Source organism: Bubalus bubalis, chromosome 6 (assembly GCF_019923935.1).
Source record: "Bubalus bubalis isolate 160015118507 breed Murrah chromosome 6, NDDB_SH_1, whole genome shotgun sequence".
NCBI classification, from domain to species: domain Eukaryota; kingdom Metazoa; phylum Chordata; class Mammalia; order Artiodactyla; family Bovidae; genus Bubalus; species Bubalus bubalis.
This window is the reverse complement of record NC_059162.1, coordinates 16848457-16874252: the sequence shown is the minus strand read 5'-3', so window position 1 is coordinate 16874252 and position 25796 is coordinate 16848457. Positions and strand designations below refer to the sequence as shown.

General features: G+C 48.8%; 1 protein-coding gene and 1 long non-coding RNA gene across 3 annotated transcripts; both read right to left on the bottom strand.

The window, feature by feature from the left end:
• Positions 1-3595: 3595 nt before the first annotated feature.
• Positions 3596-7057, bottom strand: S100A2 (S100 calcium binding protein A2). 2 transcript variants are annotated; one of them, XM_006041052.4, is made up of 3 exons: positions 6899-7057; positions 5362-5515; positions 3596-3849 (listed from the first exon to the last, which is right to left on the bottom strand). In XM_006041052.4, exons 2-3 carry the CDS (start codon positions 5500-5502, stop codon positions 3697-3699), a joined length of 294 nt encoding a protein of 97 aa, XP_006041114.1. In that variant the 5' UTR covers positions 5503-5515; positions 6899-7057; the 3' UTR covers positions 3596-3696. The 2 variants fall into 2 exon arrangements, with proteins under 2 accessions (XP_006041114.1, XP_044800273.1); XM_044944338.2 differs by lacking the exon at positions 6899-7057 and adding an exon at positions 5998-6050.
• Positions 7058-7095: 38 nt separating this feature from the next.
• Positions 7096-10383, bottom strand: LOC123465888. Its single transcript, XR_006641181.1, has 3 exons — positions 8659-10383; positions 7945-8070; positions 7096-7359 (listed from the first exon to the last, which is right to left on the bottom strand). It is a non-coding gene; the product is annotated as an uncharacterized LOC123465888 (long non-coding RNA).
• Positions 10384-25796: the final 15413 nt, after the last annotated feature.

The window sequence follows — 25796 nt, the reverse complement described above, 5'->3', positions numbered from 1 at the left end:
AGGAGGTGACCGCTGAGGGGAGGGTGGGTGGACTGGAGGGTCTGGGAGGAGGTGCTTTGGGACTGGAGGACCGTCATGAGAAGCCCCCTTCACTGAGCCCTCACTCTGAGTTCCGCCACCCTCCTCTCTCCACCTTGAGGTCCTTTACCTTGTTTGGGTCTTGATTTTTTTTTTTTTTTGATCTGGAAGATTCCTGCCCTGAGACTTCAGTGTGAAAGTTCTTCATATCATTTGACGGTCCTGTGGAGCGTGTGAGAGCGGAGGGCCCCGCGTCTAACTCAGCAACCCCACGCGAAATCCCCCACTCAGTGGGGGCGGCAGGAAGAGAAGCAGATGCTCTCTGACCTGGCAGGACTGTCCCTCCTCTCCGTCTCCCCTCCCTCCTCGCCTCGGTCCCCCACTATCACCACCCTCACCTTACAAAGGCCTCTGGGAAACCCCCTGGCCCCCGGAAGGTCCGTGTCCGGTTCTGCATCTCAGGGAGAAATAAGAGGAAATGTCCTGGAGCGTCCGAACATTCCTGTGCTTGTGCCACAAGGACCTGGGCCCAAGGGACAGGGTGGCCCCACCCCCAGTCTCATAGCCCTGTGGGGGTCAGTGAACCTCCTCAAACTGGCTCATCCCCTCTCTCTCATTATCTGAGCCCAGTGTGGAGAGAGTGTGGGAAGGGGTATTTGACTTACCAAGGCTGGAGCCAGGGAGGCCTTTGCTACAGAATTAGGGAATGGGGGTGGGGAGAGAATCTGAACTGGGATAAAAGAGAACCTGTAGAGCTTAGACCTACTACCTCTTTTGAGTGCCTAGTCAATGCCTGACTCTGCCCATTTCCTGGATGGGAGCCCTGAGTTGCTGAGGAGTTCAAATGACCTAAAGGTGGGAGCATGGGGAGCCTCATTTGGGTCGCTCCTATTGAAGGCAGGAGAAGGGGACAACAGAAGATGAGTGGTTGGTTGGCATCACCGACTCGATGGACATGAGTCTGAGCAAGCTCTGGGAACTGGTGATGGACAGACAGGGAAGCCTGGAGCACTGCAGTCCATGGGGTCGCAAAGAGTCAGACACAACTAAGAGACTGAACTGAACTGAACTGTCTCAGAATCCACCTTTGCCTTCTGTCCCTCTTTTCTCGCAGGACAGACCTTGAAGAGCAAAGAGCGGAGTCGCAATGGGACACAATGGAAGGGGAGATATATTTCCCTGAGGTTCTGCTCCCTGCCCTAATTCCAGGAGAAAGTGAGAGAGAATCTGGCCAGCAGGCCCCTGAGCTGCAAGCACCGTTTTCCAGACCCTCCTGCTCTCCGCCTTGGGACGGAGATTTACAGGGAGTGGTGGGATGAGGGAAAATTACTGAGACCAGCTAGGAAACTCATGTGTGTGTTAGTTTGTCAAATACACAGAAAGAAATTTGTCCCATTAGGTGCCTAGCCAGTCCGGGAACAGTTCCAGAGGCAGCCAACCGTGGCCAGTCTCCACCAGCCCAAACAGCCCCAGAATCTGGGACAGAGTGCCAGCAGAAGCCAGGATCCACTGCAAGCAGTCACACTACAGCCATGCGATCACCAACATGTGGACCCACTTCCCCATGTCTTCAGGATCAAGAGACCAAGGGCATCTGGACCCTGCCCAGCCAGGTCCCCTTCATCTCACACAATGCCCAAGGGGAAGGAGAGGAAGGCCCAGGCTGTCGCCTGCATGTCCCTTAAGCAGGAGCCCCTTTCTCACAGACCTGGGGCAAATTCCAGTACCACTCCCTGTATAACTTTTGTTGCTGCTATTCAGTCGCTAAGTCATGCCAGACTCTTTTGCAATCCCAAGGACTGTAGCTCCTCTGTCCATGAGATTTCCCAGGCAAGAATACTGGAGTGGGTAGCCATTCCCTACTCCTGGGAATCTTCCTGACACAGGGATCAAACCCATGTCTCCTGAACTGCAGGCAGATCCTTTACCACTGGGCCACCGGGGAAGCCCGTATTTAACCTCTCCCAGCCCCTATGTCCTCCTCTGTGAAATGTAGAGGGACAGAGCTGCAGGCTGTTCACCGTGGGGGCGGACTCAGGGTGGGGGAACCTGAAGCAGCGGGTAGCACCCGACTCCATGTTCCCACAGAGAACACTGAGCTCCGAGGCCCGGCCAGCAGCCAGAGACAACCTGTCCTGACTTTACAACCGGTGCTAGAAGTGATACAGCCCTCACACAACTGCTGTGAAGAGTCAGTGGGATGTTGCTCGAACAGGCTCAGAGAGCCTGGCCAAAACGAGAGCGCCTTGAATGGCAGACGCTTCCTCCTCTTGATTTCCTTATCTGTAAAAGGGGCCTAATGATAGTTTTCTGGGGGGTTACCATGGGGCTGAAGAAACAGTGTTCCTGAAAGCAGCTTTGGGAACTGCTGTAGAAATGTTAATTACCATTATCATACATCCCTGACCTGTATTCACTGGTTCCTTTCCCTACAGGGTATTATATTAGGAAATAGGCTCCTCTCTTTTCATTGCTCAGCCTGCCCAACCTCGCCCAGCACCAGCCCCAGATGTGCAGTTAAAGCGGAACATGAGAACAATCAGGGTGTCTCACTCCTTATTTGGGGAGAGCTTTTGTCTGAGCTACTCTGTAAGCAGTTCCCAAGCAGCAGAGCTTGCCAGGGAAGTGAGAAAAGTAAGAAAGTAATTCACAAAAATATTGTCTATTACTTGTCTGCTATCCATCCCCCCTTTCCTTTTCGTTAAAACTCTTTTTCACTCCTCGCTTCCACTGCAGGGGGCATGGGTTGGATCCCTGGTGGAGGAACTAAAATCCTGCATGCTTCATGGTTCAGCCAAAAAAAAGGAGCTCTTCAATTCGAGTAGAATTTAGAGAAAATATAGAGCGCCCAGGACAGCCGTAGTACAAGGTCATGTTAGTTGCTCAGTTGTGTCTGACTCTTTGCAACCGCATGGACTATATAACCCACCAGGCTCCCCTGTCTGTAGGATTCTCCAGGCAAGAATACTGCAGTGGGTGTCCATTCCTTTCTTCCAGGGATCTTCCTGACCCAGGGATTGAACCCAGGTCTCCCACACTACAGGCAGATTCTTTACTGTCTGAGCCACCAGGGGAACCCCAGACAGTCTTCCCAGACAACAGATGGCTCTCAAAGTAATAAATGGCCTTGGGGCCAAGATCAAATCCTTGGCCCTGCCAAGGAAAAGGGCCTCAGGGTAAGATAAAGTCAAAGAGGAGAAATTTCATGTGGACTTCAAAAAGATTTAAGGGCAAGTCTCAGATTTCACATACATACTATGTCTTCTATTAATTTTAACAGTGTGTCTTCTTGAGCCTTTCAGACAAGAGGGTTTTTAAGAATCATAAGGATATTTTCTCCCAGCACCCTAACTCTAAGGTGGAAAGGGCCAGTTTCAAAGAGATTTATGAATGTGGCTTTTGTCTAACTGAATTTGTAAGTTGATAGACAGGAAGCCCACAACATTTTTAAAGGAATTTTATCATCTTGCACTGAAAGGAATAAAGACAGCTCACAGCAAAAAGCAGCCTTGGGTCTTTCACTTTCAGCACAGCAACTGGGCCAGCCAGATGACAGGGCAACACTGAGCAATGAAAATACTGTCAACCAGCAAAAAAAGTTTTATTGAGTAAAACTAAAAAAGATAGAGAGTCCTCCTGGGCCAAAGAGACCCATAGCAGGGAGCCACAAGCTCTGCATCAGGACCGCGCTGGGGAGCCCTGGAAGAAATCATTGCACATGATCGTGATGAGGGCCAGGAAGACGGCATACTCCTGGAAGTCCACCTGCTGGTCACTGTTCTCATCCAGATCACCCATCAGCTTCTTCAGGCCCTCCTCATCCACCTTCTCCTGAAAGCAAGAGAGTCAGGCCATCAGCTCTTGGGGCAGAACCCAGCTTTCCCCTCTTCCCTGGGCAGCAGGTAAGTGGTGAGCAGGGAGCACCTGGAGTGATGGGGAGCAGGGAGGTCCTAGGAGCACTAGGGTGCCCTGTGGGTGGGGACACAGGGGAGTGCATGAGCCAGAGCCTCCAGCTCTCCCTGCTGGGGGATCCCAGACCCTCCCTTCAGAGGATCAGCTCTGCTCCCCACAAGGGCCCAGCAAGATGGGCATTACCCACATCCTGCTGATGAGGAAACTCAAGCTTTCTGAAGCCACCACCACGCCTCATCACCAGAAAAATGAATTCCAAAAAGGCAGACTCTTTCCCATCCCAGATAAAATGAAACCAAATTAGAAAAGTATGATCAAAAATATTTTTTTAAGAAAAAAGCACATGCCTCGTATGTTCAAAGTCACTTTGGGATTTGTTCCAGCAGCTAAGACTCCACTGGGATTTGGTCCAATGGCTAAGACTCCACACTCCCAGTGCAGGGGCCCTGGATTCGATCCCTGTCGGGAAACTAGATCCCACATGCCGCAACTAAGACTCCCTCCCATGCGCTCTCAAGGACCTCGTACCCCTGGACTGTACCAAGGCCGCTGCCAGAGCCCAGTGAGCCCCACTGACCAGCCCCGGGAGATGCTCATCTCCGCAGCCCTGGCATCAAGCCCACTGGCCTGTGGAAGGGGGTGGCGAGCCGGAGCTTCCTGCCCATGTACCTCCCTCTGTCCTCACTCCAGTGCAGCCAAATAAATAAATATTTTTTTGGTGGGGCGAAGGGGGAGTGGTGCACTTCTCAGGTGGCACTTGTGGTAAGCAATCCGTGTGCCAGTGCAGGAGACATGAGACACTCAGGTGTGATCCCTGGGTCAGGAAGATGCCCTGGATTAGGAAATGGCAACCCGCTCCAGTATTCTGGCCTGGACAGTTCCATGGGCAGAGGAGCCTGGCAGACTATAGTCCACGCGGTTGCGAAGAGCTGGACACGATTGACCAGCTGAGCGTGTGAACACACGTAAGGGAGGAGCTGATTAAAGGGAGGGCAGGGGGCCAATTGAGAACTGATGGCATTTCTCTCCTAAACATCTCAGGGTGTGTCTTAGCTGAGCTTTTCTCTCCCTAGACACCTTCTTAGTTTGGCAAGTAAATATGAAAACCAAAAGAGAGAGAGGATGGAGGGAGGGAGAGAGAAGGAGATCACAAATGAGAGCTGTGTGATCCTGAGCGAGTCACGTCCCCTCTCTGGGCTCGGACAGCACATCCGTTCTCCGGAAAGCTGCAGGGAGGGGCCGGCAGTAGAGCACCCACTCGCGCACACAAAGGCTTCCCTCTCACTCTGGTGAGGTCATAAAGGGCTTGACCCCACTCTGGTGTCTGCATCCCCAGGCCCGCCCACGCCCAGCCAGCGATGGAGAAGACATTCATCCCGTGCCCCCACACCACACACCAGGACCCTCTCACCCCCGGTCAGCCCCACTCACCCCCACAAAGCTGGGCAGCTCCTTGTGCAGAAGTTCCTTCATCTCCCCCTTACTCAGCTTGAACTTGTCGCCCTCTTGGCCAGAGTACTTGTGGAAGGTGGCGACCATCACAGCCAGCGCCTGCTCCAGGGGACTGGACATCTTGGATCTGAGGCTACAGGGGTGGCAAGTGAGGGAGATGCCTCAGCCCAGCCTGCAGGACCGTCTGCTGCCCTTGTGCCCCAAGCTGCCTCTCCAAGTCCCTCTCAGAATGGGCAGGCAGGGCTGCGTCTCCGCCTCAGCCTGTGGCTCCCTGGCCAGAAGCCATACCTCCATCTCACACTAGGTGGGTGAGGCAGAGGCTAGACCTTCCCCTGTATTTGGAAGGGCCTCATGTCTCCTCCCATCATACTTGGGACCCAGAGCGTCTATGGGGAAAAAAAAAAAGGCAGGGTGGCCAGAGTCCCACTGGGGATCCTTTCTGTCAGCTTCTATCATAGGCCAGTGGCTCTGTGCCAGGGCTGCGGAGACAGGCGTCTCCATGGGCTAGTTAGTGGGGCTCACTGGGCTCTGGCAGCGGCCTTGGCTACAGCCCAGGGGTGCGAGGTTCCCTGAGGAGTGACCTCCCCCCTCAGCCAGAGGGCGTCGTTCTCCCACCTAACTGGAAGCTCCCTTGGGTAGATCGTATCCTCCATCAGACCAGGGCTCTCACCCGGTAGGGAATGTGTCTCCCCTCACGCTGGAGGCACCGGAGCAGGGGTGCTGGCAACTGAACACTCTCCCTAACAGCAAGGATTCTACTGGGACTGGAATTCAAGAAATTAAAAGCCCAGTACCCCAGGATCAGGACAGAATCTGAGACCAAGGACAGAATTTGGAGGTCATCCTTTCCAAGGCCCTGCCTCTCAGAGCGGTCACACCACCCAGGGAGGATTAGGCAGGTCCCAGGGTGAGGCCAGAGGAGCAGGCCCCAGGGGCAAGAAGCACCCTGGGCCCATCCTGCCAGCCCTGCCTTCAGGAGGTGGGAGAAGACGGGACATGGCAGGGCCGTGCCGCTGCTCAGGGCAGGGGCCCAGGCAGGCCCACTCGCTTGAGATCCTTGGCTCTTAGTCCTGCTGGAATCCAGGACTTTTCAAAAACAAACAAACCAACCCAGGATTCTCCTTAAAGCAGCCCCCCTCAACCCTCCCACCACCACACACACTTCATATGCCTGGACCCAAACCCCCAAGAACCAGCAACATTCAGACTGAGAGATGCAAGACAGGCCCCAAGAGCAACCCCTAAACCTCACAGAGCAACTGGGAAAAAGCCTCTATCTGACACTTCACAGGACGTCCCCCCAAATGCAGAGACCCACAGAGGCCCCGGGCCTTCCACCAAGGGAGCCAGAAGGAGACAAAGAGCAACATAAGGGGACATCCCGCAGAAACTAACCCAACACTGTAAATCAGCTCTGCCCCAATACAAGCCCATTAAAAAAAAAAGCCAAAGGGACAAAGGCAGAGACCCACGGGGGTCTTGCCCACCCAGCCCTGCCCAGGACAGATGTACTCACCAGACCAGAGGGCAGAGAGAGACTCAGGAAGGAAAGCAAAGGTCCAGGTGCCCAGAGTTGGAATTTATATGCTAGCCCCACTGGCCCCCAACTTTGCATTTTAAGGAAACCAAACCTGCCCTAACCTGATCCCGTCAAAGGCTGGCCTCCTGCCACCCCCACATACCCCCTCCCAGTCCCTCCTTTCCCGACAATACCGGCTCCTGGGCAGCCAAGGGCAGCCCCTCCCCCGGCCCCGCCCTGGCCACAGCGGGAGCGGGAGTTGTCAACGGGAAAAGGTATTCTGGGCCCTGGGCGAGGGGAGGCAGCCCCTGTTCACGGGGGCCTGGAGATTCAGGCCCAGTCTTGTTCTCATGACAAATGCCTGCGAGTCACAGTTCGTTGGCGTGCCCGAAGCTGCAGGTGCGTGCTGGGACTTCACGGGCCTGTGTGTGTGCTGGGAACCAGGAGGCAGCTGGGGGCTATCAGGAAGAAGAGGGCAGGGGTGACCGCAGGGAAACAAAGTGGCTTTTAATAGCCGGCCCCAGAATAACTGTCCGTGACATACTGAGGCAAGAAGGTGTGCTTTAAAAGACCTGGAAAGGCCCCCTTCGGGTAGGAAGGGGTCTGGCAGGAGACAGGGAGGCAGCGAGAGGTGGAGATGGCTCTGCTGGGGTGAGCAGCAGTCTGTGTGTGTAAGGAAGGCCCAGGAGGGTTGAAGGGAGGAGAAAACGCAAGTCTCCTCCAGCTTGGGAGGTGGGCAGGTGAGGAGGAGGCCCGCACAGCTTCCCAAGCCAGGAGGCCAGGCTGGGGATGAGGTCACAGCCTTGGCCTCTCTCACCCACTCACCCAGAGAAAGGCAAACACTGAGGCCTGTTAGGACCCAGCCCAGGGGAGGGCCTTTCAGAGAAGAGCAGACTTCACGCGGCCTCTTCCCAGGCCCCCCTCGCCTACTGCCTCAGTCCAGCCCAGGCACCGCCCTTCCTGTGTGCCAGCTCCCCTCCCCCCTCCAGATGTCCACCAGCTTCTTTTCCCTCCTCCGGAGCCCCTAGTCCTAGGTGACTCACCCGCGGTTCCAGGCCCAGAGGCCCAGGCAGTGACTCAGCGGCACCGCCCTCCTCCCCCAGGGCTAGGGCAGCCGGAGTCACGGGACAGCAGGCAGAAACCCCAACCCAGCTCCGGCAGACAGGGCACTGGAACAGAGAACCCCTCATCAGGCCCATTCTGGGGAGTTTGGGGTCATGACACCACAGAGAAACTCAGACTGAGGACCCACAGAGGATCAGACATCGAGCCAGGCTGCTGTTTCCCCGGCGGTCACTCGCAGTGGGACTCGGGAGCGGCCTGAGCAGCATAGATGAAATCAGGCCTCAGGGGCCCCAGTGCCCTCTCCTACACCTCTGCAAAGCCACCCAGTGTCCTTCCTCCCCAAGGCACTTGGCCCCCTTGTGCTACTGTTCTTCCCTGTCAAAACCTATTTCAGGTCGAGCTTGGAATAAAAATTGTTCTCCCCGAGGGTAAGGATCAGTGGCGTGCAATGCATTGTTTTGTACAGCACTTCTTCCATCTTAACTGAGGACTTCGGCAGATGGCACTTCTGCTCAGAAACTGCAGTGGCGTCCCCATGGCCCTTGCTGGAAGTGAGGTGCTCGGGCTCTGGCCCCTACCTGCATATCCAACCTCTCCTGTACTTCTCCTAACTGCCTGCTCACTGTGCCTGAGCACCTGGAGTGGCCAGGACTGCCTATGCCCATCCTTCTGCTCAGAATGTGCCCACTCACCACATCCCTGCCTCCCGAAGTCCCACATATCCTTCAAAGCCCAGTTCAGTGCCCCCACCTCACGGAGCTGCCCCAGGGCTAACCAGGGTCTATCTCCACCTGCTCTGTCCCACGGCAAGCACTCCTTTTGTACTCAGAGCATTCTAATCTCGATTGAATCAGTCGTGTGGCTGTCTTCTCTCGCCCTCACTCCCACATGGTGAGCTCACCGGGCAGGGACCGCATGAGCAACGGGTCTTGCCCACACCAGGTGCCATCCCGAGTTTACGGTTGGCACCGTAGGGGGTGGAGTGCTGGGGACAGTATCAGGGGGCCTTCCTACCTCCCGAAATCACATCACTGATGATGCTACCAAATCATAACTTCTCTGCCTGATCCCAGGAGTGGAACTGAGACACTGGCTTGGAAAACAGAGCTTCAGAGAGCTATGAGTCCCTGAGGAGTGACGACAGGAAATATCTTGCTCTGGGGACCCATTGAGGGAAGGAGCACAGCAAAGTCCCCAGAGGGCAGGGATGGAGACAGGAGGCAGACAGAGGAAGAGATGAAGAAGCAGTCAGACAGAAACTGGGAGAAAAAGTCAAAGAAAAACAGAGTCACGGAAAGTGTGAGGGAAAAGGGAAGACCAGAGAGATAAGAGAGAGCACCTCTGATGCTAGGGACAGCAGCTGGACACCTGTCCCAAAACTGAGACCAGGGCTGGGTCCATCAAGGAGCCATATTCCTGAAACTGATGAAAATCACAGTAATTTGCCACTAACTTGCTGTGTAATCTAGAGTAATTCCTTCCCCCTTGCAGAACAGGAAGGTTGGATAGGCTGACCCCTCAAAGTCCAATTCCATTCTATGCTCTCCACTTCTTCATGAAGGCAGAGAAGCCAGGACGCAGGAAGACAGTGGACACATCCTGGCAGTGACTGTGCCCATGCCCAGCTTGGGAAGCGGGGTGTCCTCTTTCCCCTAGGCGTGGTTCCAGGTGCCAAAGTTTTCCCATCAGCAACTCCTGGGTTTTCCCCGTCTTGTTCATGCCCCCTGGTGGTTGAGATGTGACATTGCAGGCTGGTCTCCCTATTCTTTCCCTCCCTCCTGTCTGGGTCGGCCAGCCCTTGCCCAGCCCGGCTCTTGACTCAGGCAGGAGAAGACAATGCTGATTCATCTCCACCAAGCCTTCCCACGCCCACACCTCTCACACCTGCATGACGTATGAAGTGTTTCCAGGACAGTTCCTGCTGAGACGCCCAGGTGGACTTCTGAAATGGAAGTTGGATGCCTGGAAACAGTTTAAAAGCCGTGGGGAGGAGGCAGGAAGAAACTAGGTGGCAAAAGGGAGCTCCGGCTGAACACTGTCAAGCTCTGTCAACCTCCCCACCATCCCTGGGGCAGTTCCAGGGAAAGAGAAATGGTCTCGCTGCTGGGGCCCTATGGCCCTTGCCTTCCCCTGACTTAAGCATGAGACTTGAGGAAGCTGCACCAACCTCTGAAGTCAAAATTTTTCACCACAAGGATCCTCTTTATTATTCCTCTGCCCTCCCCAAATCTGCTTTGAGATATTTTCTCTCAACAAACTGCATGAAATAATTTATCTAGCTATCGCCTGATGGGTCTTCCCCGGTGGCTCAGTGGTAAAGAATCCATCTGCCAAGGCAGGAGACGCAGGGGACAAGGGTTCCATCCCTGAGAAAATGGCAACCCACTCCAGTATTATTGCCTGGGAAACCCCATGGACAGAGGAGCCTGGCGGGCTACAGTCCATGAGGTCACAAAGAGTCAGACACGACTGAGTAGACTGAGCCCAGCACAGCACATCCCCTGAAAGCCTATTCGGCATGAGAGAACCTGCATTATCACACTGGGTTTGGGTCATTTTGGATCTTCCATGTGTAATGGATTTGTCATATCCTTTGCTGGAGGAGTCCAGACTGACATTATGAGCCACCTCCTGAGTGCTGAGTGATGTCCATATATCACCCCATTTAATTAACACAAAAATCCCAGAAAGTTGGTACAGTCTTACCACCACTTTGCAGAGGAGAAAATTGAGGCTCAGAGAAGTTTTCCCAAGTTCACACAATTAATGAGGCATGGCTTAAACACAGGTGGTCACAATGGTAAACCTCCCTGCTGCTGCTGCTGCTGCTAAGTCACTTCAGTCGTGTCCGACTCCGTGCGACCCCACAGACAGCAGCCCACCAGGCTCCCCCGTCCCTGGGATTCTCCAGGCAAGAACACTGGAGTGGGTTGCCATTTCCTTCTCCAGTGCATGAAAGTGAAAAGTGAAAGTGAAGTCACTCAGTCATGTCTGACTCTTAGTGACCCCATGGACTGAAGCCCACCAGGCTCCTCCACCCATGGGATTTTCCATGCAAGAGTGCTGGAGTGGGGTGCCATCGCCTTCTCCCTAGAAGAGCCAGTCATCAAGAATCCCCTAGGGACTTCCCTCATGGTCCATTGGTTAAGACCTCACCTTTCAATGGGGGGATGTGGGTTCAATCCCTGGTCGGGGAGCTAAGATTCTATATGCTTCGTGGCCAAAATGCCAAAACATGAAACCAAAACATTTTTGTAACAAATTCTATATAGACTTTTTTTTTCAAATGGTCCACATCAAAAAAAAAAAAGAATCCCCTAGAATCCTAACCTTCTGATTCCTACACAGACCAACCAGCCATCCCCTCACATTATACCCAACCTTTGAGTCTTATTTCTGGACCTCACCCAGTACCCAGGAGCCCATCTGTCTGCCTGCTGTGTTCTGACATCTTCAATGACCCCTCTTCCTTTCCCTCCAAATGCACTCTGGCTTGAATCTAAAATAAGCTTAAAAAAAAAAACTTCCTCAGATCTGCCACCTCCCTTGACTCTTATTGTTGCAACAAATAATACCTCTATTCACACAGTGACCCAAATCAAAAACTTGGCTGTCTTCCTATCCTCCCCTTACTGCCCTCCAGTTACCCAGGTCAGGCGACCTGACCTTCTAAATACTGCTCAGTTTTGTCTGCACTGCCTGAGACCCCACTGTATCACCTTGCTCCTAGGCTATTGTAAGCACATCCGGACTTTTCCCCCACTTCGAACCATGTCCCCCACTCTGACCCATTCTCAGTTCTGCCACCAGGGTGATCTTCCTAAAATTCAGATCTGACCGTATCACTCTGCAGGTATAAACACTGAGGGATCTCCCTTAACTTTAGGAGAAGGCTACCCAGCATGGCGCACCTTCCTAGGTACCCAGCTGTGCTGAGGCACGTGCCATGCCGTTCCGTGCCTCTGAGCCCTTGCCCAAGCCGTTCATTCTCTCAGGGAGAACCCTCTTCTTGCTTTGTGCCCCTGAATCCCCTATTGTTGCTGTTCAGTCGCTCAGTCATGTCAGACTTTGCGACCCCACGGACTGCAGCATGCCAGGCTTCCCTGTCCTTCACTGTCTCCCAGAGTTTGCTCAAACTCATGTCCATCAGGTCGATGATGCCATCCAACCATCTCATCCTCTGTCGCCCGCTTCTCCTCTTGCCTTCAATCTTTCCCAGCATCAGGGTCTTTTCCAATGAGTCGGCTCTTCACATCAGGTAGCCAAAGTATTGGAACTGCAGCTTCAGCATCAGTCCTTCCAATGAATATTCAGGACTGATTTCCCTTAGGATGGACTGGTTTGATCTCCTTGCAGGCCAAGGGACTCTCAAGAATCTTCTCCAGGACCACAGCTCTAAAGCATCAGTTCTTCGGCAATCAGCCTTCTTTTCAGTCCAGTTCTCACATCCATACATAACTACTGGAAAAATCCTAGCTTTGACTAGAGGGACCTTTGTCGTCAATCTCCTGCTCATCCTTTATTTTTTTTTAGCCACACTGCGAAGTATGTGGAACTTTAGTTCCCTGACCAGGGATCAAACAAGTGCCCCTGAATTGGAAGCTCAGAATCTTAAACACTGGACCGCCAGGGAATTCCCTCCTCAGTTCAGTTCAGTCGCTCAATCGTGTCCCACTCTTTGCGACCCCATGGATTGCAGCACACCAGGCTTCCCCATCCATCACCAACTCCCAGAGCTTCCTCAAACTCATGTCCATCGAGTTGGTGATGCCATCCAACCATCTCATCCTCTGTCATCCCCTTCTCCTCCTGCCTTCAATCTTTCCCAGTATCAGGGTCTTTTCGAATGAGTCAGTTCTTTGCATCAGGTGGCCAAAGTATTGGAGTTTCACTTCAGCATCAGTCCTTCCAATGAATATTCGGGACTGATCTCCTTTAGGATTGACTAGTTGGATCTCCTTGCAATCCAAGGGACTCTCAAGAGTCTTCTCCAACACCACAGTTCAGAAGCATCAATTCTTCGGCACTCAGCTTTCTTTATAGTCCAACTCTCACATCCATACATGACTACTGGAAAAACCATGGTTTTAACTAGATAGACTTATGTTGGCAAAGTAATGTCTCTGCATTTTAATATGCTGTCTAGGTTGGTCATAGCTTTCCTTCCAAGGAGTAAGTGTCTTTTAATTTCATGGCTACAGTCACCATCTGCGGTGATTTTGGAGCCCCCAAAAATAAAGTCAGCCACTGTTTCCACTGTTTTCCCATGTATTTCCCATGAAGTGATGGGACCAAATGTTATGATCCTAGTTTTCTGAATGTTGAGTTTTAAGCCAACTTTTTCACTCTCCTCGTTCACTTTTATCAAGAGGCTCTTTAGTTCTTCTTCACTTTCTGCATAAGGGTGGTATCATCTGCATATCTGAGGTTATCGATATTTCTCCTGGCCATCTTGACTCCAGCTTGTGCTTCTTCCAGCCCAGCATTTCGCATGATGTATTCTGCATATAAATTAAATAAACAGGTGACAATATATAGCCTTGACATACTCCTTTCCAGATTTGGAGCCAGTCTGTTGTTTCATATCCAGTTCTAACTGTTGCTTCTTGACCTGCATACAGATTTCTCAGGGGGCAGGTCAGGTGATCTGCTATTCCTGTTTCTTGAACAATTTTCCACAGTTTGTTGTGATCCACCCAGTCAAAGTCTTTGGCATAGTCAATAAAGCAGATGTAGGTGTTTTTCTGCAACTCTCTTTTGATAATCCAACAGATGTTGGCAATTTGATCTCTGGTTCCTCTGCCTTTTATAAATCCAGCTTGAACATCTGCAAGTTCACAGTTCATGTACTGTTGAACCCTGGCTGGAGAATTTTGAGCATTACTTTGCTAGCGTGTGAGATGAGTGCAATTGTGTGGTAGCTTGAACATTCTTTGGCATTGCCTTTCTTTGGGACTGGAATGAAAACCTTTTCCAGTCCTGTGGCCACTGCTGAGTTTTCCAAATTTGCTGGCATATTGTGTGCAGCATTTTCACAGCATCATCTTTTAAGATTTGAAATAGCCCAACTGGAATTCCATCACCTCCACTAGCTTTGTTTGTAGTGATGCTTCCTAAGGACCACTTGACTTCACACTCCAGGATGTCTGGCTGTGAGTGAGTGATCACACCATCGTGCTTATCTGGGTCATGAAGATCTTTTTTGTACAGTTCTTCCTACTCACCCTTTAAATTTAGCTCAAAGATCAACTCCTCTGTGCAGCATCCCTGGATCTACTCCCCAGCCCCCTCAAATACTAGAACACGTGCGTGTACATGTGTGTTCACGTGTGCACACACACAGAGCCGGGTGTTGGCTTAAGTTAGGTGTCCCTCCTACGTATTTCTGCAGCCCTTTGCCAATTGCCCTGTAACAGCACATTTTACGTGTAGTTGTGGCCATTTATTTATGTGTCTTCCCCAACTAGACCAGGCTGCTGGGACCTGGATGCTGAGTATGGTCATCTCCTAGGATCCCCGGTGTTTGACACGGAGCAAGTGTCCCGTGAATGGCCAGAAGGAGGCACAAGCACAGTCCCTCGTTGCCACCACCCTTTCTCCTTCTTTTGACCCCACATTTCCAAGACTCTAAATCCTCTACCCCCATCCCTGAACCTTCTCAAAGCTGACTTGCAGGAATTCCCTGGTGGTCCACTGTTTAGGACTCAGCACTCTTGCTGCCAGGGGCTTGGGTTTGATCCCTGGTCAGGGAACTAAGATACTATAAGCTGCAAGGCTCAGGCAAATAAACAAATAAAAGCTGACTTTCTACCATCCTACAAATCCAGCTGTCTCCAGTGTCACCAGAAGCCGCCTTCTTACCAACGCCAGTTTGGGGGAGGGGGCAACTTAACAGCCCACTCCTCAGAAGGGCTCTTCAGAGGGAGGGGCCGGTCCACGCCTCCCAGCTCTGCTAGAAGAGGCCACGCTCCTAGCCTGCTGCTCTCTTTCTCCACCAGCCAGCCCTATCCTGTCCTCACCTCCCTGGTGACCACACTACCCCCAGGGGCAGGGGCAGGAGGGCAGCTGCCCTCTGTGATGAGATGGGGAAGGTCAACTCAAGAAGCAGCAGGAGAGGAACTTAAAGGGCTTTGGGCTCCAGTTCTAAATTATATTCTCTGGTCCATTTCCTCAAAACTCAAAAAGGAGTGGGCTGTGAACAACTAGTACCCTCAGAAACCCCAGTACTTAGGTCTCCTCCGTCTTGGCCCTTCTACTGCATGTACACCTTTTATTCCTCATTCCTCAGGGGTCTGGCCAGGAACAAACCACTCTTTGCACCCGCCCACCTCCAGCCGCCCTCACCCTCATTGGTGTCCTCATGAGAGAGGGCTCCCAGGGGCACAGGCGCCTTCCGGGCCATTCCCCCGCACTGCTGGACTTGCCTCTCTGGCCCGCAGCTCCTTACAAGGTCAGAGTACAGGGGCCTGTAAGTTGCTACGGTCCGATGCCTGACTCAGGGGCCTAGATTCTGGCTGTCCTGCTGGCAAGCACTCAGGCCTGGGTGTCAGACAGATCTAGGTCTGAGGTGGGGTTCTGTCATTTGCTAGAAGATGGGGCCACAGATGGAAAATATCACTTGGTGAAACTGGTGCCAACCGGAATCAACACAAAGGGGAGTGATTAACATTCTTCCCAGAAACACTCAGCTTGAGAGATGCATTCTGTTGTGTTCTGATAAATCTAGGAACTTCTGAAATCTCAGAAAGGAGCTAAAAGCAGTTTCAGAAAAAGGAAGATAACTCAGGAAGGTGAGTAGTGATTTTTAAAACCATAGGGTATTGCTCATGAGGAAGTGGTTTAAAGAGAGTTGTTCTAAGAGATCAACGTATAATACTAGGAAATGGTTGTAGCAAAGAAGTTAAGACATTGGTGTTTGAGATTGAATCTTAACTCCACTGTATTCTAGCTCCATTGATCAAAATCTTTCAGCCATAAGAGATGGCAGTTCAAGGCAAGCTCGCTGAACAAAAAAGGGGATATACTATGTTACATAACTGGTAAGGTCACTGTGATAATTTACAGGTCAATGAACCACAGCCCCGGGACCCAGAACTTAAGACCATCCATCTATTTGTCTATCCTTCTCTCATCACTGTCTCTCTGCACGTTGGCTTCACTCTTACTGTAACAAGGTCTCTCTATATATCAAGGAATGTAGCCACAGACTGTTCCAGCTTTGTAAACCCAGGGTTCACATATCCCAGGAAGAGCCTTGATTGGCCCCACTGGGCTCACGTACTCAGCTGTTGACCAATCCCTGTTTCCAGGGACGCAGGGTGTTATAAACGGCCAGCGTGGGTAAGGTTCCCAGCCTACCATCAAGGATCTCTCTCCAAGTGGAGGAAGCAAGTTACCTCAGTCACTACACTCACCTGTGACCTTACAAACATGACTTAACCCCCGCTGGGAATCAGGAGGTTCCTGTCACTCCTGTAACATGAGGACACTATCATCTACCAGAGAGATCAAGTGAGATAACACATGTAGAGTCCCAGCGAGCACTCAGTGAATGTTACTAGATACAACAGTAAAAGCGGAAACCAGGATATACAGTTAGACGCAATGTCGTTGCCCAGATGGGGTCGTCTGACACGTCAGCAACATGAAACCAGGATCAAGCCCCACACATCCACTGAAACTCAAGGACCAGAGTCTACTTCTAGTTTCCCTATCAATATTTATACATTTTTTTGAGCCCTTATCTTGTCTTCTGCTAATCTCAGGGATTTCCCAGGTGGCTCAATGGTAAAGAACCCACCTGTCAATGCCAGAGACACAGAAGACGCAGGTTTGATCCCTGGGTCAGAAAGATCCCCTAGAGAAGGAAATGGCAACCCACTCCTGTATCCTTGCCTGGAGAATCCCCATGGACAGAGGAGCCTGGTGGGAAGAGTCAGACATGACTGAGCATGCACCCACAGTATCAGGTATTAACACTTTTTAATATAAAACTAAGATCATGACATCTGGTCCCATCACTTCATGGGAAATAGATGGGGAAACAGTGGAAACAGTGTCAGACTTGATTTTTCGGGGATCCAAAATCACTGCAGATGGTGATTGCAGCCAAGAAATTAAAAGACACTTACTCCTTGGAAGGAAAGTTATGACCAACCTAGATAGCATATTAAAAAGCAGAGACATTACTTTGTCAACAAAGGTCTGTCTAGTCAAGGCTATGGTTTTTCCAGTGGTCATGTATGGATGTGAGAGTTGGACTGTGAAGAAAGCTGAGCGCCGAAGCATTGATGCTTTTTGAACTGTGGTGTTGGAGAAGACTCTTGAGAGTCCCTTGGACTGCAAGGAGATCCAACCAGTCCATTCTAATAGAGATCAGTCCTGGGTGTTCATTGGAAGGACTAATGCTAAAGCTGAAACTCCAGTACTTTGGCCACCTCATGCGAAGAGTTGACTCATTGGAAAAGACTCTGATGCTGGGAGGGATTGGGGGCAGGAGGAGAAGGGGACGACAGAGGATGAGATGGCTGGATGGCATCACCAACTCGATGGACGTGAGTTTGGGTGAACTCAGGGAGTTGGTGATGGACAGGGAGGCCTGGCATGCTGCAATTCATGGGGTTGCAAAGAGTTGGATATGACTGAGCGACTGAACTGAACTGAACTGAATATAAAAATAATAAAGAAAATCTTAAAATTGAGGAAAGTCTGCTCGTTTTCTTCATTCATTCTCCTAGCTTGGAAATGAACATATTTTGTCCAAATAATTGGTAAAACATCTAGGACCAGCATCACATATAGCAGTTTGGTGACAACCAAGGCTAATCTGGCTCAATGCCTCCTCGAACCCCATGTCATGGATAAGGAAATAGATTCCCTACATGAGGGGAGTCACACACATCATCATCCCAGGTTACTCAGGATGTTAAGATCATCCACCTCTAGTTCTCCTGACTGTTTATTCAGCAACCAACCTCTGGTCTTTATTTGGATTCTCACAGAAACTTCCCTTCTGGTAAGAAATGGAGCTGGTTTCTGGAATGTTTGCGTTCATCACACAGTCATAAGAATTCACAAGAATTAGTCTCTCAGAACAAGCTCATCCTTGAGTTAAGTAATAAAGACTTTTTAAACCTGCCCAGCTTCTGACTTGATAAACATCTGCTTCTAAACCAGAAAGAGGGCAGCAGTCAAGCAGGAGGGGAGAAACTCACAGATACTGAGTGTTTACTCTGTGTAAACATTGTTCCAAGCACTATACCAACATTATCTAATTTAATCCTCCCAATCACCCTGTAATGTGGGGAATGTCTGTGATTAATAGATCAGGAAACAGAAGCTCAGGGGATTAAGCATAGAGCCAGGACTGAAACGCAGGTTGGCCTGCTGCCGAGCACCACTCCTCAATCACCCCCACTCCCTGCCTCTCCTTCACCCGAAGTTTCTTCTCTAGTCACTTCCCTGGTTGCTCTTCTCCCTGTCTCTGCTGGTGGCTGACATTAGTGTTCTACCCTTTTCTCCCTTGCTTGCTTCCCTCCACCTCCTTTCTTTCTCCCCCTCTTTCTCACAGCATCATCATCCTTTCACTTTGGTGGTGGTTTAGTTGCTCAGTCATGTCTGAGTCTTGTGACCCCCATGGACTGTAGCCCACCAGGCTCCTCTGTGCATGGGATTCTCCAGGCAAGAATACTGGAGTGGGTTGCCATTTCCTTCTCCAGGGGATCTTCCCAACCCAGGAATCAAACCCGGTTCTCCTGCATTGCAGGCAGATTCTTTACCAACTTGAAAGAGTGTGAATCTGCATTCAGGCCGCCCCACCCTCCCCTGAGAGTCTCAGGCTCTCACTGCTCCCCTGGTCATCTAATGGGCATCACTCTGCCTTCTTCTGTAGAAACCCCAGACCCAGCCAGGCAGCCTCGCCAGCCCAGGTCCTCACTGAGCTCAGACCAAGTGCTGCCGGGTTTTCCTGGGAACCTCACCTGGCCACCTCTTCCTCTCTGTGCCTGTAGCTACAGCCTCACCCCAGCTGCCCTGGGAGAGCAACCTCCTGACCAGTCTCTTCCTGGACCACAGCCCCTCCCTTCATTCATTCTGATCATAGCTATCCGATCTATCCCTCCCTTACTCAAGAAACTTCTGGATCTCTTCACTGACCATCATATCATTTAAACTCTTCACTGTGTATGAAGAATCTAAAAAGAAATTATATAAATGAACTTATTTACAAAACAGAAGCAGACTCACAGACTTAGAGAACAATCCTGCAGTTAACAGGGAAGAAGGATGGGGGAAGGGATAGTTAGGGAGTTTGGGACCTACATGTACACACTGCTGTATTGAAAACGGATCATCAAAAAAAAAAAAAAGAAAGAAAATGGATCATCAACAAAGACCCACTGTGTAGCATAGGAAAATCTGTTCAATGTTATGTGGCAGCCTCAATAGGAGGGGAGTTTGGGGGAGAATGGATACAAGTATATGTGCGACTGAATTGCTTTGCTATGCACCTAAAACTCTCAAAACATTGTGAATTTGCTATACTCCAATATAAAATAAAAACTTTTTTTAATAAATAAATAAACTCCTCAGTGTGGCTCTCAAGGGTACAGCTCTCCATTTCATTCCTCATTCATACACTCAACAAATGTTAATTAGGTAGTAACATCGCAGCAGGCCCTGGGGATACACTGGTGAAAAAAAAACAGACACATTCCTTACACTGGTGGGGCATGTAATCAAGTGAGGATGACAGCAAGTAAACATAAATTACAAGTTATAGTAAGAGCTATGCATGAAAACCAGTGGATGCAATGAGAGAGAATCATCACCTGGGCAGGGTGGTCAGGAAGGGCCTCCTGAGGGATGAGGAGTTCCCCCAAAGGGAGTGGAGGATGAGCATTCCAGGCATTGACCCAGAGATGGGAGGGAATTTGGAGTGTGAAAGAAGCACATGAAGACCAGTGTGGATGGGGCATGGATGGCGAGGCAGAGAATAGCACAAGCTGGAGCTGCAGAAGTCAGAAGGGGGTCAAGTCATACAGAGCCTTGTAGGCCAGTGTAAGGAGTTACGGATTTTATTCTAATAGGACACCAGGGAAGGATTTTAAGTAATAGGGTGGCATAATCTAACTTCATTCTTAAACATGACTCTGGGGCACTCTCGATGAAAAATGGCAGAGTATACAGCAATACAGACGGACCAGAGATTATTAAACTGAGCGAAGTAAGTCAGACAAAAACAAATATTATATGATATCACTTAATACGTGGAATCTCAAAAAGTGATACAGGGACTTCCTTGGCAGTCCAGTAATTAAGACTCTGAGCTTCCAATGCAGGGCATATGGCTTCAATCCCACGGTTGGTTACTGAAATCCCACATGCCGCGCAGTGAGGCCAAAAAATTAACTAATCAAAAATGTTTAATAAAATTTAAAAATGATGTAAGTGAACTTATTTACAAAACAGAAATAGACTCAGACCTAGAAAACAAACTTATGGTTACCAAAGCGAATGGGGGATAACAAATTAAGAGGTTGGGATTAACACATACGCACTACTTATAGGACATTCCATCCAAAACCAGCAGAATACACTTTTTTCTCAGTGCATACGGAATATTCTCCAGGATAGATCACATATTGGGCCACAAGTCAAGCCTCAGTAAATTCAAGAAAATTGAAATGATATCAAGCATCTTTTCCAAGCACAAGGTTATGAGCTCAGAAATCAATTACAAGGAAAAAAAACTGGAAAAAACGCAAATACGTAGAGGCTAAACAATATGTTAGCAAATACCAATGGACCTCTGAAGAAATCAAACAGGCAATCAAAAAGTAAATAGAGGCAAATGACAACGAAAGCACAGCAATCCAAAACCCACGAGGCCCAGCAAAGGAGTTCTGAGAGAGACGTTTATAGCAATGTAATCCTCCCTCGGGAAACAGAAAAATCTCAGATAAGTGTATACACACCCCTGCATACAGAAGAAGTAAACAACAAGGATCTACTGTATGCACAAAGAACTATACTCAGTGTCTTGTAATAGTCTATACTGATGGTAAAGAATCTGAAAAAGCATGTGTGGAATGTGTGCGTATAACTGAATCACTGCTGACACTTGAAACCAACACAACACTGTGAATTAACTATACTTCAATTTAAAAAAGGAAGAAATAAAAAAGAATCAGACTTCTATTTCCCTCTGATTGAGATGTAGCCTTCGTACTTTTCCTAATTCATAGCTAAGCTCACAAGAAAGCAAATTTTCAGAGGCCCAAAGCAAAGAAGAAACTATAAGGAGTGAGCATGAGTTAACGCTACAGCTGTCCTTGGGAAGGGGTGGTTTCTAGTCTCAGAAACAAAGGGCTTCAGTTTTTAGGGACCAGTTGAGAAGAAATGAGTCTTTTATCTGCAAGTAGCTGGGGATTGGAAAGCCCCTTACACGAAGCAAGACCCTCAAAGGACTGCTTCCTTCATGAAAGAATGGCCTGAAAGGAAAATCTCCCACCAGCAAAATGAGATTACAAGGAAGCTCCTATAGCTTGACCTGGACTCTAGATGGGGAAAAATAGTTTTCCTAGAGAAATTTTAACCTTGGGTCTGCCTTTGTGCAGATTTGGGGTTTTAGTTTACGGGGCTGGCATGGTTCAGAAAATCTGGAAGTAAAAAGTTAGCATAAAATGTGGTGCTAAACGGGTGATGGCCTGGGGTACTCAATAAATGCAAAATTATTTTGAAGGCCCAAACTCTTAAAACAGATCAACCAGGATTTCCCCGGATAAAACTGAGCGTGACATTTGAAAAATTACATAAAATAGGCAGTTTTGCAGGGGAGAAATATATATATATATATATATATAATTCATCAACATGGACTAAGAAGACTGAAACCCTGTAACTATCAAAGAAATTGATCACTAGTATAAATTCACACAACAAAGATAAAAATAAAACAGATCCTGATGATTTTTGCCGAAGTTTACCAAACAGCCAAGAAAAAAAAGTCTTATACAAAACTTATATTTCCAGAAAACAGAAAAAGAGAAAATAGTGCCTAGCTTACTTTATGCGGAGAAGGCACCGGCACCCCACTCCAGTACTCTTGCCTGGAAAATCCCATGGATGGAGGAGTCTAGTAGGCTGCAGTCCATGGGGTCGCTAAGAGTCATGTCATTTTCCCTTTTCCCTTTCATGCATTGGGGAAGGAAATGGCACCCCACTCCAGTGTTCTTGCCTGGAGAATCCCAGGGACGGTGGAGCCTGGTGGGCTGCCATCTGTGGGGTCGCACAGAGTCGGACACGACTGAAGCGACTTAGCAGCAGCAGCACCAGACTTTATGAGGCAGATACGAAATAGTCTCTGAGGTAAAGACTGCTGGTTGTCCCATTACTTACTCTCCTCTTATCTCTTGTAGCAAAAGAACGCTTACTTTTAAGTTCAAGTAAAGGCCACAGTCCCCAGTCCTCCCTGCCACATGACTAAGCTCTGGCCAAGAGAAGTAGATAAAAGTGATGAAACAGAGCAGGAAACTGTGGGGCCTTCCCGGGGCAAACCCCACCCCACCATCCATGCCCTCCACTTGCTGCTTCTTCATAGGAAACGTTTGGTCTCCCAGGCATTCCATGAGTCACAAAAAGCCAGCTCAAGCCTCAAGGATTGAAAGAATGTGAATATATAGTAACAAAAGATAGAAGCTGGGCCAGGAGAACCAGTAACAATTTAAACAACAGGTCAGCCATCTGGCAGTCCCAGAAATCCTAGCTTCTCCTGAAAGACATGGAAACCAGTGTCCAGCACAAATTCCTGAATTGTTTTGTGAATACTAAAACCATCACCAGAAGGAAACAGCTAGCTGCATGACGACCAAACTGTAGCCTTGATATAAGCTGCTCCATCTTGAGCAGTACTGATATCTACAGCTTGTCTAATGTCAGAAATGGGCCTCAAGGAAATGTGAACAAATCAATCCTGGAGCTGTAGATTACAGATGATACTGACCAGGTCACTGTATGGCCGGTTTTGAGATGCTGGTCAGAGCTGACTGTGCTGTTCTGCATGTAACTCCTGCCTGCACAACCCTGAAAGTTCCCGGTTTTTCCCTGTAAAATGCTTTTCCACCTAACTGGCAGCTGAGAGATGGTTTGGGTAACACTCATCCATCTTTCCAGGTTGCCGACTTCCTGAATAAAAGCATCTGTCTTTTCCCATCAACCCTTGTCTCTCAAACATTGACTTCTGAGCTGAACCTGGATTTGGTCCCAACTCCGGCCAGTAACAGTGATATGCGAAACTTTTGTTTGTTTGTTTGTTTGATATATGTAAGTTCTGATTCATGCCCTTAATAGCAGAGAACATGCCATCGTTCCTTCACTGCTGCTTAAAATAAAGATGTGCCATTTGAACCATACAAACCAGAGACAGCTGAGCAGAACCACCAAACCAGCCCTACACCATAAATCTCCAGATAGTACAAGATAAACAAATCAATTTCTGCCTCCTCCTTGCCTCTGCTATTTTTGGTATTCGTTACACAGCCAAATCTGTAGACTAAGTAGATCACCCTAGATGCTAGCACCAGAAATGTACCATATGAGACAGGAAAATTAGAAATCAATCTCAATTATGCTTACAAATGCAGAATCCTAAATAAACTATTAGCAAATGGAATCCAGCATTACAGTTAGGAAAAATGCATCATGATTAAAAGTTGGGTCAATGCCATGAATGCAGAGATGGTTTTAACTGTATTAATGTAAGCTACCTCATTAACAGGTTAAAAATTAAAATTATATGATTATTTCAACAGATGCCAGAATAAATTCAATACTCATTCATAATAAAAACTCTTAGTGATCTAAGAATGGAAAGAAATATCTTAACTAACAAAGAGCATCTATCAAAAACCTACTGCAATTTCATTCTCAATAGTAAATGAATGCTTTAAATTATTCTTATAAAAGTCAAGAACAAGGAAAGGGTTCCCACTGTTACCACCTTGCTGCTGCTGCTCCTGCTGTTAAGTCGCTTCAGTCGAGTCCAACTCTGTGCGACCCCATAGACGGCAGCCCACCAGGCTCCACCGTCCCTGGGATTTTCCAGGCAAGAATACTGGAGTGGGTTGCCATTTCCTCCTCCAGTGCATGAAAGTGAAAAGTGAAAGTGAAGTCGCTCAGTCATGTCCAACTCTTCGCAACCCCATAGACAGCAGCCTACCAGGCTCCTCCATCCATGGGATTTTCCAGGCAAGAGTACTGGAGTGGGGTGCCATTGCCTCACCACCTTACTCAACATTAAATTGAAGATTATGACCATTTTTCTTAAGATCTCAGGATTAGAAAAATGATAATAAGATGATTGCCTCCATGGAAAGACAAGAACTCTTGGCAGCTGACTACAAACAGGGCAACATAAAAGCCCTGTCAAGATAAGAAGCTGATGAAAACAGGTGTGGGCTGACCTAAGGCAGCCAAGCCTCCTCCTCCTGTAAATCCCCAGAGCTGGAGGATGAAAGAGACTGCCGCTTCCCAGAGTTTAAAGTTAAAGTTTGGAGGTATATCCCTCCCCACAGTGCTGCCTAGTAGAGGGGCAGCAAAGAAAATAGTGACCCTAGTTCTCTGGTGTCTTTGGCTGAGGGGCCCAACACCATCAGCAGACACGATGACTGAGAACAAATCCCACCCCAGCCCAGGAAACATATACCTGCAAGCCAAAATAATCAGAACCTTAAGTGATTAACTATTATAATGACATAGAAAAAAGAGCAACCTAAACTGTTTGGAGCAAAAATGTTGAACTTGATGAACCAAGAAGTTAAAATAAGATAAAAATTTCCTCAAAATATAAAGAACAAATGATAGAAATAAAAAATAAGAAGCCATAAAAAAATAACAGAGTAGACTTATTCAATATAAAAGACATATTCATTGACATTAAAAGCACGACAATTGGGGAAAAAATAAAGGATAGACACAGCTGGAGAACAAATGGGTGAACTGGGAGATCAGGCTGAAGAAATCTCCCAGTTCAGTTCAGTTCATTTCAGATGCTCAGTTGTGTCCGACTCTTTGCGACTCCATGAACTGCAGCACGCCAGGCTTCCCTGTCCATCACCAACTCCCAGAGCTTGCTCACACTCATGTTCATTGAGTTGGTAATGCCATCCAACCATCTCATCTTCTGTTGTCCCCTTCTCCGGCTTTCGATCTTTCTCAGCATCAGGGTCTTTTCCAATGAGTCAGTTCTTCACATCAGTTAGCCAAAGTATTGGAGTTTCAGCTTCAGCATCAGTCCTTCAAATGGATATTCAGGACTGATTTCCTTTAGGATTGACTGTTTGGATCTCCTTGCAGTCCAAGGGACTCTCAAGAGTCTTCTCCAACACCACAGTTCAAAAGCATCAATTCTTTGGAGCCCACCCTTCTTTATGGTCCAACTCACATCCATCCATCCATGACTACTGGAAAAACCATAGCTTTGACTATACGGACCTTGGTCAGAAAAGTAATGTCTCTGCTTTTTAATATGGTGTTTAGGTTCGTCACAGCTTTTCTTCCAAGGAGCAAGCGTCTTTTAATTTTATGGCTGTAGTCACCATCTGCAGTGATTTTGGAACCCAAGAAAATAAAGTCTCCCAGAGGGCAGATGAAAAGATTAAAGGGACAGAATATTTCAAAAGATGCTAAATGACGTAAAAACTGTGAGATCAGAATAATAGGATTCCCCAAAGAGCAGAAGAAAAAAAGGGGGCAGATATAGCTGAAGAAATATGGTAATAGATTTCTGAGAATTAGAGAAAGGTTAAAGGTCTCAGATTGAAGGCATTTGCTA